Here is an 18,617-nt window from a genome sequence, read left to right on the forward strand (position 1 = left end):
TTGGTTGTTAATTTGCAGAAAATTAAATAGGATAGGTCATTTTTGAAAATGGAACTTAAAAATATATTTGTTAGAAATATCTATAAATGTGGGGCGCCTGGGTGGTTTAGTCAGTTAACAGTCTACCTTTGGCTTAGGTTGTGATCCCAGAGTCCTGGTGGTGTCTGGTGGTGTCCGGTGGTGGGGTAGGGGGGATGGTCCCTGCTCAGCGGGGAGCCTGCTTTTCCTTTTCCTTCCTACTCGCACTTTCTCTTACCATCTCTGTCTCTCTTTCAAATAAATAAAATCTTAAAAAAAAAAATCTATGAAGGTGATTTGGCCTCACACGATCTGTTTTAATGTTTGATAGTTAAGTTGATCTACGGATATTGTTTTCTCTAAATGTGAATCAGTGTAGATGTCCTTTTTTTCTTCTTTAAAAAAGACTGACTTGATTATAGGGAATGTTATTTAATCTTACTTTAGGAACTGTGACAAGCCACGGCTTATAGAGGCCCTGAAAACCAAGCGTATCCGGGATATTGCCTGTGGGAGCTCGCATAGCGCAGCCCTTACATCCAGTGGGGAGCTGTACACCTGGGGCCTTGGCGAGTACGGCCGGTTGGGACATGGGGATAATACAACACAACTGAAGCCCAAAATGGTGATTATACACATTTTTGTTGCTTACAGAAAGCTTACCATCTGCTGATTTCAAAAGAAGATACGCTTTGAGTCTAGGAAAGTTCATAGACATGTGCATTATTGGCTTTCAGTCTGTGGAAAAAATTTCCCTTGTTTTCTCAGTGCCTGTGCTTGATTCTGTTTTTAAATTTGTAATTGAATAGGTGAAAGTCCTTCTTGGTCACAGAGTAATCCAGGTTGCATGTGGAAGTAGAGATGCACAGACCCTGGCTCTGACTGATGAAGGTGAGCTCCTGCCTCTGTTTCTGGGTGGGTAGGAACATCATGAAGCGCTGGCCTGAAGTATACATTTTTTAAACCTAGGTTTAGTATTTTCCTGGGGTGACGGTGACTTTGGAAAGCTGGGCCGGGGAGGAAGTGAAGGCTGTAACATTCCTCAGAACATTGAGAGACTGAATGGACAGGGGGTGTGCCAGATCGAGTGCGGAGCTCAGTTTTCCTTGGCTCTCACCAAGTCAGGAGTGGTGTGGACATGGTATGTAAACTTGCTGTCACCCATCAATGTGTCTGAGTCCATGTGAAACAGTGGTGGGCCTCTGTCCCATGCCCACCCTGGAGGGATGGTTAAATATTCATTTTCATACTCATCCAGGCATCTTCTTTCTTTTATTTATTTCGAGTTGGGATTAGTGACAATATCATAATAAGAAATTTTTCATTATAACTGGGTCATTTGCCAAAGAACACTAGAGAAATTTTAGCCCAGCTTGTCTTTCCTGTTTAGGTGAGGTTTACATAGAGGATTTCTTCTTTCCTACCATGCCAGGAGACTAGTTATCAAATGGGCAGAAAGCAGACTTCTGATTTCTTTGGTCTTGAAAAAGTTCACGTCTTGTGAAAGCTTATTTTATTAAATTTAAAAGGAGTGGGGCATCCAGCTGACCTTGTTACCACAAGGTGATGGGCCTTAGCTTATTATAGCTTATTATTATTATTATTTATTATGACTCAGAGGCAGCTTGAGGAATTCTAATTCTACATCAGTAACTTAAATGTTCTATAGCACACATTAAGAATCTTGCTATAGAATTAATAAATGAATTTGAACTAATGATATACTATTTTATAACATAATTTCAGAGCCCCTGGGTACTGTGTGATGTTAATAAGCCGGCTCTATTGCTGTAAACCATTAGTGTTTTTCTGTGGAACGTTACTAGATGATAACCATATATTAAAAATTTATACTGTTGACCTCCTTGCAGGGGGAAGGGGGATTACTTCAGATTGGGCCACGGCTCTGATGTGCATGTGCGGAAGCCACAGGTGGTGGAAGGGCTGAGAGGGAAGAAGATTGTACATGTGGCTGTCGGTGCCCTGCACTGTCTGGCGGTCACAGATGCAGGGCAGGTAAGCTGAGGTCACAAGTCCTTGTTTTGACAGTATAATTCATGATGAAATGCAATGAATCTTACAGAATGAGGAGGGTAGGCAATGCTCATTTTGTTCTTCTGCGTATCTGCTTAGTTGTCAGCATGCTCAGAGGTACCTGATAAAGGGTTGCTGACTGACATATGTTGTAAAGAGCTGGGCTTTCCTGCTTGAAAGTCCACCTGGAAATGTGAAAAGATTATTGTCATTGAAAGGGCTCCTACTGCTAAGGTATTAGCAGTGTTTTTTACTTTAGAAATTGATAGTTGATGGAAAGATAAATGTGTCATTTTAGAAATAAAGTCATCTGTGACAAGTATTATTCTGCTTTGAGAGTCCATGGATGCTATATTTGTAAAAATTTACTTATGACAACAAATTAGCACAGTGGTTTTCTTTATTTTTCAATTTTTTATTTAAATTCTAGTTAGTTAATAGTGTGTAATACTGGTTTGAGGAGTAGAATATAGTGAATCATGACTTACATATAACACCCAGTGCTCATCATCAATAAAGAGCATACTGTTTTTTAATCAAATGAATCAAAAACGAATTATTCCTTCTAATTCTGTAAAGCCAAGAAGTGAATTACATGAAAAGTGAGCATACTGTTTTTGATCATTTTTCTTTGCAAAATAAAGGAAAAAATAAGTATTGAACTTAGTTGAAGAGGAGAATCTCCCTGCTTCCTAAATCAAAACAGAACAGATGAATTCATTGGATTGATTTTAAGTAAATACTTATTTTTAGTTATTGGAAAGAATTTTGAAGTAAATTGAAAGAAAATGTTCTCAAATGTTGAAAAATTATCTTTTTGTTCCCTGTAACAGGTTTATGCTTGGGGGGATAATGACCATGGGCAACAAGGCAATGGCACGACCACAGTTAACAGAAAGCCCACACTTGTGCAAGGCTTAGAAGGCCAGAAGATCACACGAGTGGCTTGCGGGTCTTCACACAGTGTGGCATGGACTACCATTGATGTAGCAACACCCTCTGTCCATGAGCCTGTCCTCTTTCAGACTGCAAGAGACCCTTTAGGTGCTTCCTATTTAGGTAACATAGATTTGTATTTAGTATGAGATCCTTCTGTATGGTATAGCAACATCATAGATAGAGTATTTAATAACACCACCAGATCAGAGGTTGTAGCACTGTGTTAAACTGCGTTCTGAACCAAGGCCACAAAGTAATCTTTCGTTTTTGCATGCTGGCATAAAAATTTTAAAAATGAAATATGATGCTGATTCTTATATTATGATCAGGTCAACTCTGGCAGTGCTGTGTTATAACTATTTGACATATATAAGCACTGTGCTGGGCTACTTGGTATTTTTAACAGCTCTATTCAGATATAATTGACATACAACAAACCATGCATATTTAAATTGTAGTTTCCATGAGCTTTGACATGGGTGCACCTGTGAAAGCATCACTGTAGTCAAGATAAGTGAACATATTCATATTCTTTGTACTCCTTCTGAGCTTCCCTTCCTCCCACAACCACTGGCTTGCTTTCTGACACTGTATCAGTTTGCATTTTGGAGAATTTTATATAAATGGAATCATACAGTATGTACTTTTTAAATCTCACTTTTTAAATTCAGCATAATTATTTTGAGATCATCCATGTTGCATGTACCAATAATTCATTCTTTTTTATTGTCGAGTATATTTCATTTATGGATATACTGCAATTTGTTATTAGTTACCTGTGGTTGGACTTTGAGGTTATTTCCAGTTTTGGCTATACAAATGCAATTGCTATGAAAATTCATGTACAGATCTTTATATGCACCTACAGTTGCATTTTAAGGTAAATACCTAGGCGACAAATGGTTGAATTCATCTGTAGCTGTATTTTTATCTTCTTAAGAATCCTACAGACTGTTTTTGCAAAGTTGTTGTACCAAAGCTCAAGCTCCTCCATATTTTTGTCTACACTTGGTTTGGTTTCTTTATAATTTTAGCCTAGATTTGTGTAGATGTGTAATGGTATCTCATTGTGGTTTTACTTAGCATTTCCCTGATGACTAATTATGTTGAGCATCATGTGTATTTACCATCCAAATGTGTTATTTGTTGTGTCTATTCCTATCTTTTGCTTATATTTAAAACTAGCTTGGGGGATGCCTGGGTGGCTCAGTGGTTGAGTGTCTACCTTGGTCTCAGGTTGTGATCCTGGGGTCCTGGGATTGAGTCCCGCTGGGGCTCCCTATGAGGAGCCTGTTTCTCCTTCTGCCTATGTCTCTGCCCCCCTCTGTCTGTGTCTTTCATGAATAAATAAATAAAAATCTAACCCCTCCCCCCCCAAAACTAGCTTGTTTTCTTATTATTGAGTTTTAAGTGTTCTCTATATATTCTGGGTACAAGTCTTTTGTCAGATATGTGACTTGTACATATTTTCTCTCAATGTGGCTTGTCTTCTCATTCTATTCACAAGTGAATTTTAAAGATCAGAAATGTCTAATTTTGGTAAAGTCCAGTTTATCCTTTTTTTTTTTTTTAATAGATTGTACTTTTGGGGGGTTATATCTAAAAACCTTTGTGTACTCAAGGTCATAAAGATTCATTTCCTGTGTTTTCTTACATAAGTTCTGTAGTTTTAGATATTTAGTCTATGTTTTTTTAAAAAATTTTATTTATTTATGATAGTCACACAGAGAGAGAGAGAGAGAGAGAGAGGCAGAGACATAGGCAGAGGGAGAAGCAGGCTCCATGCACTGGGAGCCTGACGTGGGATTTGATCCCAGGTCTCCAGGATCGTGCCCTGGGCCAAAGGCAGGCCCTAAACCGCTGCGCCACCAAGGGTTCCCCTATTTAGTCTATGTTTGATCTTGAGTTAAATTTTATATATTGTGTGAGATGTGTATTGAAATTCTTTTTGGGGGGATGTGTGTGTGAATATCCAGTTGTTTCAGTTGTATTTATTGAAAAAATAAACCCCTGTCCTTTTTCTGTTCATTGCCTCTTGCACCTATGTCAAAAATTAGTTATCTATGCATGTTGTAGATCTATGTCTAGATGTTCAGTTCTGTTTTGTTGACTTATTTTTGTATTTTGATGCCAATAACATTATTTTGATTACTATAACAAAAAACCTAAATTTAGGCCGTGGTAATTCTTTAACTTTGTTCTTTTTTTAAATGCCGTTTTGAGTATGAGAATCAGCTTGTCGATTTTATGTAATAGCCTGCTTGGGATTTTGATTGCATTGACTATAGGTCAGTGGGGACAGCCTCATAATATTGGATCTTACAACCCATGGATGTAGCATTTCTTTCCATGTGTTTAGGTCTGTAACTTTTCTCAATAATATTTTATATTTTCACTTTATAAGCCTTGTGTATCTTTGTCATAATTATTCCTGAGTATTTTATATTGTTCATACTGTCATAAATGGCATTTAAAAATGACTTTTGTTCCTTGCTTATTTAGAAATATTCAGGTTGCTACTTGCTAGTATATAGAAATACAATAGATTTTTTTTTAAGGGAACCTCATCTTTCTTTATTCTAATAGAAATACAATTTTTTTCCCTTCTATTACTCGTGAGGGGACATTTAGTCTCCAGCACCATCTGCTTTTATAATTAACTGAAATGTGGTCCTCTGGCTTTACCATTTATTAGCTGTACGAACTGGGGCAAATTCCTGAGTGTTCCTGTGCTGTTTCCTTTTCTGAGGTAGATGGAACAAACTGAGGCTTGACTGAAGCCTTGTTCTTTTCAGTTTATGTTAAGTAGGGGTTCCATGTTGATCTGCTTAATTTACAGCTCTTTTCATTTCACATTATGTCTGTACATTTTGAGACAGCCCTTTTGCTGTCAGCACAATACTCTGGAGAGTCATCCATGTTGCGTGTTTCAGTAGTTCATTACTTTTATCACTGTGTACTATTCCATGGTTTTAATTATTCAGACACTGAAGGACATTTGGATTATTTCTGGTTTGGGGCTATTAGAATGAAACCTGCATGAATATCAGTGTACAGGTTTTTGAGTCTGTCTTGCATATTTGGAATAAACCCCCTTTGGTTTTACAGCTTTTTTTTTTTTTTAATTGTTTATCTGCTTTTTAGCTGTCCTCATCTTTTAGCTCTTTATGCTCACTTTAAGTTTATTTTGCTATTGTCTAGTTTCTTGATCACCTCATTGATTTGAGGCCTTTTGTTTTTCTTAACATAAACTTTTAGTACTATAAATTTTCCTCCCAGCACAGCTTTCGCTATAGCTCACAAATTTTTTATATATTCTCTTTCTTGTATTTTTATGTATTCTTAAAATTCCCTTTCTCAATAATATTTTATATTTTCTCACTTATGGGTTTTGACTTATGGGTTAGTTTCTTTGTACTTTGTGGGATTCAGTTTGCTAAAAAATTCTTTAAGAACACATCTCTTTGTTCATGATGGATAGTGGTCTTTTCTTCTTTAGTAATGGCTCTGCCTGGTTTTGGTATCAGGGTAATGCTGACTGTATAGAATGATGGCAGTAAGTGTACCCCTTCTTTTCGTTTTCCTTTTAAATTTGTGTATAATTGGTCTTCTTTCAGTAGAATTCATTAATGAAGCCATCTGGGCCTACTGTTTTCTTTGTGGAGTTTCTTCCTGTCTTTTAACCACAGATTTAATTCCTTTAGTAGATAAAGTTTATCTATTTCTTTTCTAGTATGATTTATGTCTTTGGTTTTTTTATTTTTTTATTTTTTTTTTTATTTATTTTTTTTTTTTTTCTTTGGTTTTTTTAAATAATAAATTTATTTTTTATTGGTGTTCAATTTGCTAACATACAGAATAACACCCAGTGCTCATCCCGTCAAGTGCCCCCCTCAGTGCCCGTCACCCATTCACCCCCACCCCCCCGCCCTCCTCCCCTTCCACCACCCCCAGTTCGTTTCCCAAAGTTAGGAGTCTTTATGTTCTGTCTCCCTTTCCGATATTTCCTACCCATTTCTTCTCCCTGATTTATGTCTTTGATAGGAGTTGCCCTTTCATCTGAGTTGTTGAATTTATCGGCATAAAGTTGATCTCAGAATTAGCTTATTTTCCTTTTAATATTTGTGGAATCTGTAGTGATGTAATTTCTCTTATTCCTTATATTGATAACTGTATCATCTTTTCCAGTTTGTCTAGAGGTTTATCAACTTTATTTTTTCAAAGAAATTTATACTTGATTTTTCTCTATTGTTTTTCTGTTTCCTGTTTTACTGATATGTGCTCTGTCCTTGTTAATTTGTTTCTTCTTTTGCTTTAATTTGTTCTAGTTTCTTATATTAGAAGCTTAGGTCATTGATTTAGGATCTTCCTATTTTTCTAGGATAGCCATTTACTTTTCTCTCCTTGATTTATTGACTTTGCTATCATTATGTCAATTATCTTCTTTATCCCCTTGCTCTGAAATTTTTTGTTTTAAAATTTAATTTGTCTGATATTAATGTAGCCACTCCAGCTTTCTTTTGATCAGTGCTATATAGTATATAAACCATGCTATTCCATGTACCATGATAAAAATCTTTTTTATCATTTTATTTTTAATCTATTATTTCTTTGTATTAAGAAAAGCTTACCTGTAGGCACCATAAGTTGAATTTTGATTTTTAAAATTTGCTCTGACAACTTCTAATTGGAAATGTTTAGTCTACTTAAATTTAATATGATTATTATATTTTTTAAATCTATTATCATGTTATTTGCTTTCTGTCAGTCCTCACTGTTCATTGTTCTCTTTCTGCCTGCCTTTGAATTATTTTTTATATTTTTCTCCTTTGTTTTCCATGAGTGCTAACTTCCTTTGTTATCTTAGTGATTGCCTGATGGTGTATGTTACACACCTTTAACTTATTATAGTCTAATATTAGGTGATATTACGGTGATATTACAGTATTTCACATATAGTATATGAATCATATAAAAATAGCCTCTGTGCTAATTGTTGTCACATATTTCTGTGTATGTTGTAAACTTGACAACATTTTAAAATTAATTTTCTTTAAACATAAGGTTATTTGTTCAAATGATTTAAATAATAAGAGAAGAAAAGAATGTCTCTACATTTACTCATGTAGTTACCTACCATTTCTAGTGCATTATTTTCCTTCTACTTGAAGAACTACCTTTTTAATGTTTTGTAGTACAGATGTTCTGGGAATTTTTCCTTTCAGTGTTTATGTCTGAAGTAGTTATTATTTTGCATCATTTTTGCAATATATTTAGCTGGGTATAGGTTGACCGTTTTTTTCTTTCAGTACTTTAAAGAAGTCCCACTGTCTTCTGACTTGCATTGTTTTCATTGAGAACAATTCATTGAGAATTTGCTGTTGTTTTATCTTTGTTCTTCTGAACATAAATGTGTCTTTTTTTCTGTTTTAAGACTTTCTCTTTATCCCCCTGATTTTGAACAGTTTGATTACAATATATCTTGGTATACTTGTGCTTATGCTTCTTGGATCTTTGGATTTATAACTTTCATGAAATCTGATAAATTTTCCGCCACTGTTTCTTCAAAAACATTTTCTTTCTGTACTTTTTGGTCTCCTCTCTCTTCCGAACTCTAATTCTATATAATAGATCTCTTGAAGTTGTCCCACAGATAACTATGCTCTGTTTATTTATTTATTTTTACTTCTTTTATCCTTTTTAATTTTACAAAGCTTCTATTGCTGTGTCTTCAAATTCATTGGTCTTCATTTTCTAATGTGCTGTTAATGTCACCAAACTATTTTAATTCCAGATCTTGTAGCTTCCTCTCTAGAAATTTGATTTGAATATTTTTATATCTTCCATATCTCTAGTTCTTATTTTGAACATATGTAATACAGATATAATGAGTGTTTTACTTTCCATGTTTACTGATTCTGACATATGTGTCAATTCTGGGTTGTTTAGATCCACTGAGTTTTCTTCTTATTTATGAATTGGGTGGTATTTTCCTGTCTTCCTGCCTACTTGGTAACTTCTAGTTAGATGCCATACATTGTGAATTTTACTCTGGATGTTGCTAGAGATTTTAGTATGTCTGTAAATCTTTAGCTTAGATACAGTTAGGTTACTCTAAAACATTTTGTTCTTTTTGGGTTTTGGCTTTGGATTTGTTTAGTGGCTTCCGACCTGATATTAATCTGGGGCTAATTCCAATGAATAATGAGGTCTTCATGTCTGGCTGATGGGAGCAAGTGTTGTGCTGGTCCCTCTGCATTCTTCCAGCCTATGTTCTGGGCCTCCGGTCTTTTCATGTAGTTTTTTCTTTGGCTTTGGGATGTTCCCTCTCTTGTAGGTTACCCATCACCTTTTGCTACATCTTCAGCTGGGGTGAGTGAGGGTACCTGTATAACTCCCAGGCACTTATCTGGGCAACTCTCTCTTCTCTGCTTCTGTTCTGTGAACTCTGCCCACATTGGCCTTCCTGCCTCTGAGCTGTGCCTCCTTTACTCAAATAGACCACTCGGCTCTACCTGATTTCCTTTCCTTGGCTGAGGCTTGTGAACTCTTAGGGCAGTGATGAACTGGATTATGTGTCCAGTAAGACTGTTTATTGATGAACATCTTGTTTTCACTCCATTGTTCTGTTCTGTTTTGTTTTGTTTTGTTTTTTATCTTGCATTTCAGTGGTAAGTAACTATAGGCAGTTGCTGTATTTTCATAGCCTTTGTTTTCAATTAAACAGCAAAGCTTTGATGAAAGTAACTTCTTTATATAAGTATAAATAGGTTGTTGTTGTTTTTGTTTTTGTTGAAAGACTATTAAACTAATACTTTTAATCTGTGAAATAGCAAAATGCAGATTGCAGTGTGTTATAGAACAAAACTGAAAAAGTCAAATAGGAATAGAATAAACTCTGATCTTTAAAATTGATCGCAAATACTATTTTCCTTTTCCAGGTGTGCCTTCAGATGCTGATTCTTCTGCTGCCAGCAATAAAATCAATGGTGCAAATAATTCTAAGCCAAATCGCCCTTCTCTTGCCAAGATTCTCCTGTCACTAGATGGAAATCTAGCCAAACAGCAGGCCTTATCTCATATACTTACAGCATTGCAAATCATGTATGCCAGGTAGGTTTGTTGGCTAACTTTTGAAATCCTAACAGTTATTTAAACTTTGAGTTTTCTATTTTTGGTTGATCAAATGTCTCAGAAAATGTTGTGTTATTATTGTCTTTAAATACTGTGAGTTTTAGATCATATACCCTTAGATAGTGAATGAGGATTTTTTTAAACAGATTTATTTATTTTAGAGAGAGAGAGCGTGCAGCTTATGCACAAGAGCAGGTGAGAAGGCAAAGGGAGAGGAAGAGGAGATCTCCCAACAGACTCCCTGCTGAGCATGAACACCCCCCCCTCCCAAGAACATGGGGCTTGATTTCATGACCCTGAGATTACAGCCTAAGCCAAAATCAAGAGTTACATACTTAACTGAACGAGCCACCCAGGTGCCCCTGTGCTTTTTAAAATGAGGGTTGAAATATGAATCAGAAATCCAAATTGGGAGTGCCTTGTGGCTCAGTTGGTTAAGTGTCCAACTCTTGATTTTGGCTAAGGTCATGATCTCAGGACCATAAGATTGAGCCCCAAGTGAGGCTCTGTGCTGAGTGTGGAGCCTGCTTGAGATTCTCTGTCTCCCTCTTCCACTGCTCCTCTTCTACCCCTGCTCTCTCTCTTTCTCTTTTCAAAAGGAAATCCAAATTTAAAAACATTTTTCTTTATGGCTCTAAGCATTACTATTTGAGGGGTGAGAGGAAGAATTAACTGATACAATATATAGTGATGTTTAAGACCATTTGTCATCCTCTTCACTCACACCCTTGATAAAGCAGAGTTTTGATAGTGCTTTTTCAATATTTTGCTGCTGTTTTCTCAGTCTGAGTTAGTTGCCCATCTATCATGTTATGGACCTAATAAGTAGAAATAAATGACACAGGAAAATTAGTTCGAGACCAAAGGCCAATTCTGTCATTGAGAGGACATTTAGTCTTTGCTGTCTTGTGTGAGGCACCCTTGGTACACAGGTTTCAGTAAACATTAGTAAACAAAAAATTATCCTTAGGCTCTAACAACAATCCTAGAAAATTTCTCAGGGAATCTGGGGGGTTTATTCTGGTCTGATTTTTATTTTTTCTTTTACCTGTCATCACTATGGTTATTCAAATAAATAAAATCGTAAGTAAACATATAGCTTTAGCTGACGAATATTAGTTTCAGGATTTTCCCAGAACTGCTTTATATATATCGTATAAAAATGAGGGAGTCATTCAGTAAGTGTGTGTCCATCTTCCTGACTTTTCTATCCTGCAGTAGTGAAGGGTGGTTCACCACAGGCCTGGCTTTCTCTCCTGACAGAGATGCAGTGGTTGGGGCCCTCATGCCAGCTGGCATGATGGCCCCAGTGGAGTGTCCTTCATTCTCCTCCTCGGCACCTCCTTCTGATGTGTCTGCTATGGCCAGTCCTGTCAATGGAGAGGAATTTGTGCTGCCTGTTGATATTGAAGACAGACTAAGTCCAAATCCATGGCAAGAAAAGAGAGGAGAGGTAAAAATAAATAATAAAGCAATAAAGTGACATTAGATCTAAAAGGAAAAGGTAGCTACTTTGTGTTTAGGGAAGTATAGGGTATTCTTTCACTTAATTCAGAGTGCTTTTGTTCCTACTGCTCTGATTTTTGGCTTGAGTTAGAAAATATTTAGTTTCTAAAGGATCTTTTTAGTACTTAAATAGAAATAGATTTATTCTTTTAAGAAGTTGGTAAATGCAAGTCCACAGTCCTTTATCTGCAGTTCTGAAACCTTAAGCTCTGAAAGCCAAGAGTTTTTGTAACTTATTTTGGGGAAAAACTCAATTTGAAGAGATGTGAACTCATTTTAATCTCCTCCATGTGATCTTTTGTGAATATTAATACATTTTCATGTGAATATGAATGTGTTTGACTTTTCAGGGCTACCCTGTACCCCACTGGAGCTGGTGATACAAGCATCTTGTTAACCTTTATAAAATATGGGACATTCCAGTTGGCCTAAGGGGTTTCAGATAAGGCTTTTTAAAGTTGTGTGGAAGTGTGCCACACTGCTGACTTTTTACTCTTCCTGTATACTTTTAAACTAGATGATCTCTTCTGAGGATGCTGTGACGCCCTCTGCAGTGACCCCATCTGCTTCCTCAACTTCTTCTCGACCATTTATCCCAGTGACGGATGACCCGGGAGCTGCCAGCATCATTGCAGAAACTATGACAAAAACCAAAGAGGTCAAGCAGATTTCTTCTTTAGCGTTTTATTCTGAAATTATTTATTTATTTACTTACTTATTTATTTTTATTGGAGTTCAATTTGCCAACATATACCATAACACCCGGTGCTCATCCCATCAAGTGCCTCCCTCAGTGCCCGTCACCCAGTCACCCCCACCCACCGCCCACCTCCCTTTCCACCACCCCTCGTTCATTTCCCAGAGTTAGGAGTCTCTCATGTTCTGTCACCTCTCTGATATTTCCCACTCATTTTCTCTCCTTTCCCCTTTATTCCCTTTCACTGTTTTTTATATTCCCCAAATGAATGAGACCATATAATGTTTGTCCTTCTCCGATTGACTTATTATTTGATTTGATTTGATTTGATTTGATTTGATTTGTTTTTCTTTTATTGGAGTTCAATTTGCCAACATATATCATAACACCCAGTGCTCATCCCATCAAGTGCTCCCTGAGTGCCCAAAACCCAGTCACCCCCACCCCCCCGCCCACCTCCCTTCCTACCATCCCTTGTTTGTTTCCCAGAGTTAGGAGACGCTCATGTTGTCTCCCTTTCTGATATTTCCCACTCACTTTTTTCTCCTTTCCCCTTTATTTCCTTTTACTATTTTTTATATTCCCCAAATGAATGAGACCATATAATATTTGTCCTTCTCCAATTGACTTATTTCCCTCAGCATAATACCCTTCAGTTCCATCCACATCGAAGCAAATGGTGGGTTTATTGTTTCTTTCTTTCTTTTCTTTTCTTTCTTTCTTTTTTTTTTTTAATATTTGTTGTTTCTAATGGCTGAGTAATATTCCATTGTATACGTAGACCATATCTTCCTTATCCATTCATCTTTCGAGGGACACCGAGGCTCCTTCCACAGTTTGGCTATTGTGGACATTGCTGCTAGAAACATCGGGTGCAGGTGTCCCGGCATTTCACTGCATCTGTATGTTTGGGGTAAATCCCCAGCAGTGCAATTGCTGGGTCGTAGGGCAGATCTATTTTTAACTCTTTGAGGAACTTCCACACAGCTTTTCAGAGTGGCTGCACCAGTTCACATTCCCACCAACAGTGCAAGAGGGTTCCCGTTTCTCCACATCCTCTCCAACATTTGTTTGTTTCCTGCCTTGTTAATTTTCCCCATTCTCACTGGTGTGAGGTGGTATCTCATGGTGGTTTTGATTTGTATTTCCCTGATGGCAAGGGATGCGGAGCATTTTCTCATGTGCTTGTTGGCCATGTGTAAGTCTTCCTCTGTGAGATTTCTGTTCATGTCTTTTGCCCATTTCATGATTGGATTGTTTGTTTCTTTGCTGTTGAGTTTAATAAGTTGTTTATAGATCTTGGATACTAGCCCTTTATCTGATGTGTCGTTTGCAAATATCTTCTCCCATTCTGTAGGTTGTCTTTTAGTTTTGTTGACTGTATCCTTTGCTGTGCAAAAGCTTCTTATCTTGATAGAGTCCCAATAGTTCATTTTTGCTTTTCTTTCTCTTGCCTTCATGGATGTATCTTACAAGAAGTTACTGTGGCCAGGTTCAAAAAGGGTGTTGCCTGTGTTCTCCTCTAGGATTTTGATGGAATTTTGTCTCACATTTAGATCTTTCATCCATTTTGAGTCTCTCTTTTTGTCTGGTATAAGAGAACGGTCCAGTTTCATTCTTCTGCATGTGGATGTTCAATTTTCCCAGCACCATTTATGGAAGAGACGATCTTTTTTCCGGGGGATAGTCTTTCCTGCTTTGTCTAATATTAGTTGACCATAAAATTGAGGGTCTACTTCTGGATTCTCCATTGATCTATGTGTCTGTTTTTGTGCCAGTACCACACTGTCTTGCTGACCACAGCTTTGTAGTGCAACCTGAAATCTGACATTGTGATGCCCCCAGCTATGGTTTTCATTTTTAATATTCCCCTGGCTATTCGGACTCTTTTCTGATTCCACACATTTCTTAAGATTTGTTCCAACTCTCTGAAGAAAGTCCATGGTATTTTGACAGGGGTTGCATTAAATGTGTAAATTGCCCTGGGTAACATTGACATTTTCACAGTATTAATTTTTCCAATCCATGAGCATGGAATATTTTTCCATGTCTTTGTGTCTTCCTCAATTTCTTTCAGAAGTGTTCTGTAGTTATTAGGGTATAGATCCTTTACCTCTTTGATTACGTTTATTCCTAAGTATCTTATGATTTCGGGTGCAATTGTAAATGGGATTAACTCTTTAATTTCTCTTTCTTCAGTCTCATTGTTAGTGGATAGAAATGCCATGGATTTCTGGGCATTGATTTTGTATCCTGCCACACTGCTGAATTGCTGTATGAGTTCTAGCAATCTTGGGGTGGAGTCTTTTGGGTTTTCTATGTACAGTATCATGTCATCTGTGAAGAGGGAGAATTTGACTTCTTCTTTGCCATTTTGAATGCCTTTTATTTCTTTTTGTTGCCTGATTGCTGAGGCTAGGACTTCTAGTACTATGTTGAATAGCAGTGGTGAGAGTGGACATCCCTGTCTTGTTCCTGATCTTAGGAGAAAGGCTCCCAGTGCTTCCCCATTGAGAATGATATTTGCTGTGGGCGTTTCGTAGATGGCTTTTAAGATGTCAAGGAAAGTTCCCTCTATCCCTACACTCTGAAGAGTTTTGATCAGGAATGGATGCTGTATTTTGTCAAATGCTTTCTCTGTATCTATGGAGAGGATCATATGGTTCTTGTTTTTTCTCTTGCTGATAGGATGAATCACATTGATTGCTTTACCAGTGTTGAATCAGCCGTGCATCCCGGGGATAAATCCTACTTGGTCACGGTGAATAATCTTCTTAATGTACTCTTGGATCCTATTGGCTAGTATCTTGTTGAGAATTTTTGCATCCATGTTTATCAGGGATATTGGTCTGTAATTCTCCTTTTTGGTGGGTTCTTTGTCTGGTTTTGGAATTAAGTTGATGCCGGCCTCATAGAATGAGTTTGGAGGTATTCCGTCTCTTTCTATCTTTCTAAACGGCTTTAGTAGAATAGGTATGTTTTCTTCATTAAACGTTTGCTAGAATTCCCCTGGGAAGCCATCTGGCCCTGGACTTTTGTGTCTTGGGAGGTTTCGATGACTGCTTCAATTTCCTCCCTGGTTATTGGGCTGTTCAGATTTTCTATTTCTTCCTGTTCCGGTTTTGGTAGTTTGTGATTTTCCAGAAATGCATCCATTTCTTCTAGATTGCCTAATTTATTGGCGTATAGCTGCTCATAATATGTTTTTAAAATCGTTTGTATTTCCTTGGTGTTGGTGGTGATCTCTCCTTTTCATTCATGATTTTATTAATTTGAGTCTTCTCTCTCTTCTTTTTAATAAGGCTGGCTAATGGTTTATCTATCTTATTAATTCTTTCAAAGAATCAGCTCCTGGTTTTGTTAATCTGTTCCACAGTTCTTCTGAACTCTTATTTCATTGAGTTCTGCTCGAATCTTTATTAATTCTCTTTTCTGCTGGGTGTCGGATCCATTTGCTGTTTTTTCTCCAGCTCCTTTAGGTGCAAGGTTAGCTTTTGTATTTGAGTTCTTTCCAGTTTTTGGATGGATGCTTGTATTGCAATCTATTCCCCCCTCAGGACTGCTTTTGCTGTATCCCAAAGATTTTGAACGGTTGTATCTTCATTCTCAGTAGTTTCCATGAATCTTTTTAATTCTTCCCTAATTTCCTGGTTGACCCTTTCATCTTTCAGCAGGATGGTCCTTAACCTCCACTTGTTTGAAATCCTTCCAAACAACTTCTTGTGATTTAGTTCTAATTTCAAAGCAATATGGTCTGAAAATATGCAGGTGACGATCCCAATCTTTCGGTATCTGTTAAGACCTGATTTGTGGGGGATCCGTGGGTGGCTCAGTGGTTTAGCGCCTGCCTTTGACCCAGGGCATGATCCTGGAGTCCCGGGATTGAGTCCCGCGTCGGGCTCCCGGCATTGAGGCTGCTCTCCCTCCTCCTGTGTCTCTGCCTCTCTCTCTCTCTCTCTATGTCTATCAAAAATAAATAAATAAATAAATAGATAGATAGATAGATAGATAAATAAATAAAAATAGATAAATAAATAAATCTTAAAAAAAAAAAAAAAGACCTGATTTGTGACCCAGCATGTGGTGTATTCTGGAGAAAGCTCCATGTGCACTTGAGAAGAATGTGTATTCACTTGCATTTGGATGTAAAGTTCTGTAAATATCTGTGAAATCCATCTGGTCCAGTGTATCATTTAAAGGTCTTGTTTCTTTTTGTCCTTAGAAAACCTGTCGATTGTGGAAGCGCTACATTCTAGTCACCAAGTATAAGTGTATTATTATCTACGTATGTCTTAACTTGGCTATTAATTGATTGATATACTTGGCAGCTGCCACATTCGGGGCATACATATTGATGATTGTTAGGTCCTCTTGTTGGATAGATCCTTTAAATATGATATAGTGTCCCCCTTCATCTCTTACTACAGTCTTCGGGATAAACTTTAGTTTATCTGATATAAGAATGGCTACCCCTGCTTTCTTTTGAGGACCATTGGAATAGTACATGGTTCTCCAACATTTTATTTTCAGGCTGTAGGTATCCTTATGTCTATAATGAGTCTCTTGTAGACAGCAAATAGATGGGTCTTGCTTTTTTATCCAGTCTGAAGCCCTATGCCTTTTGATGGGGTCATTAAGCCCATTCACGTTCAGAGTTACTATTGAGCGATATGAATTTAGTGTCCTCATGATACCTATTCAGTCCCTGTTTTTGTGTATTGTTCCCTTGGACTTCCTCTATTACAGAATCCCTCTTAGTATTTCTTGCAGAATTGGCTTCGTGGTCACATATTCTTTCGGTTTCTGCCTATCTTGGAAGCTCTTTATCTCTCCTTCTATTCTGAATGAGAGCCTTGCTGGATAAAGTATTCTTGGCTGCAGGTTCTTCTCATTCAGGACCTGAATATATCCTGCCAGCCCTTTCTGGCCTGCTACGTCTCTGTGGAGAAGTCTGCTGTTAATCTAATATTTCTCCTCATAGAAGTTAGAGATTTCTTGTCTGTTGCTGTTTTAAGAATCTTCTCTTTATCTTTGAAATTTGCAAGTTTTACTATTAAATGTCGAGGTGTTGAGCAGTTTTTATTGATTTTAGGGGTGGGATCGCTCTATTTCCTGGATCTGAATGCCTCTTTCCCTCCCCAAATTAGTGAAGTTCTCAGCTATGATTTGTTCAAATACATATTTTGGGCCTCTGTCCCTTTCTTCACCCTCGGGAACCCCAGTTAAATGTAGATTTTTCCTTCTGAGGCTGTCATTTATTTCCCTTAACCTATCCTCATGATCTTTTAATTGTTTTTGTCTTTTTTCCTTAGTTTCCCTCCTTGCCATCAGCTTGTCTTCTATGTCACTCACTCGTTCTTCACCCTCATTAAACCTCTTCGTTAGGACCTCTAGTTTGGATTGCATCTCATTTAATTGATTTTTAATTTCTGCCTGATTAGATCTAAATTCTGCAGTCATGAAGTCTCTTGAATCCTGTATGCTTTTTTCTAGAGCCACCAGTAGCTTTATAATAGTGCTTCTGAATTGGCTTTCTGACTTTGAATTTTAATCCAAATTTTGTAACTCTGTGGGAGAGAGGGCTGTTCTGATTCTTTCTTTTGTGGTGAGTTTTTCCTACTAGTCATTTTGCTCAGTGCAGAGTGGCGAAATACAAGTTGTACTGGAAAAAGGAGAAAAAGAGAAAAGAGATAAAAAAAAAAAAAAGAAATGATAAAAAAGGGGGGGGTGGGAAGCAAACAGAAAACAAAAAACAAGGGTGAGTATCGTCTGATTCTATATACTGTAAATCCCTTGTCTTCCCCTGGAACTTTCCAGTGCTGCTTAGTCCAGAACTTGCTTTTCCCCTGTCCTTCTAGCTGGTCTTCTGGGGGGTGGGGATAGGCTGCAGTGCTGATTCTCAGGTGTGAGCACCTGGGGGAGCTGCTCAGCTCCCTGTCTGGTGCATGGCTTAGTGGGAGTTGTTTATCCTGTGAGGCCACTATGAGGCTCAGTGGGGGTTGTTTATCCTGTGAGGCCCCAAGAAGAACAGCAACAGTAGTGGTGGCCAGCTTCTCCAGCTTAGGAGTCAGCTCCTGCAGGAACTACCACAGCTCCCAGTCCGCAGGGGCCTGGATGCTCTGGAGGCGGGGGCAGCTGATCTGCACAGTTCAGGGCTGCCCAATAGCATGAGCGTCCTTGCTGTCCTGTGCCCTCCGGCTTCTGCCTGTCCCGGGGGTAGCGCCGAGTCCTGGGCTGTGTCTCCTGGCACCCTGGGTTCTGGGGCCTGTGCTGCTGGAATCGCGCTCCT

The 18,617-nt window shown here is 37.9% G+C and overlaps 1 protein-coding gene across 1 annotated transcript in view; it reads left to right on the forward strand.

The window, feature by feature from the left end:
- HERC2 (HECT and RLD domain containing E3 ubiquitin protein ligase 2) overlaps positions 1-18,617 on the forward strand; it is a 242,709-nt gene that overhangs the window by 166,104 nt on the left and 57,988 nt on the right. Inside the window, 8 exon segments of the mRNA XM_038532568.1 lie at positions 466-643; positions 828-909; positions 988-1,159; positions 1,890-2,034; positions 2,886-3,111; positions 9,933-10,104; positions 11,389-11,578; positions 12,149-12,289. Of these exon segments, the coding sequence (XP_038388496.1) occupies positions 466-643; positions 828-909; positions 988-1,159; positions 1,890-2,034; positions 2,886-3,111; positions 9,933-10,104; positions 11,389-11,578; positions 12,149-12,289 (1,306 nt within the window).

This window comes from Canis lupus, chromosome 3 (assembly GCF_011100685.1).
Source record: "Canis lupus familiaris isolate Mischka breed German Shepherd chromosome 3, alternate assembly UU_Cfam_GSD_1.0, whole genome shotgun sequence".
In the NCBI taxonomy this organism is placed as follows: Eukaryota; Metazoa; Chordata; class Mammalia; order Carnivora; family Canidae; genus Canis; species Canis lupus.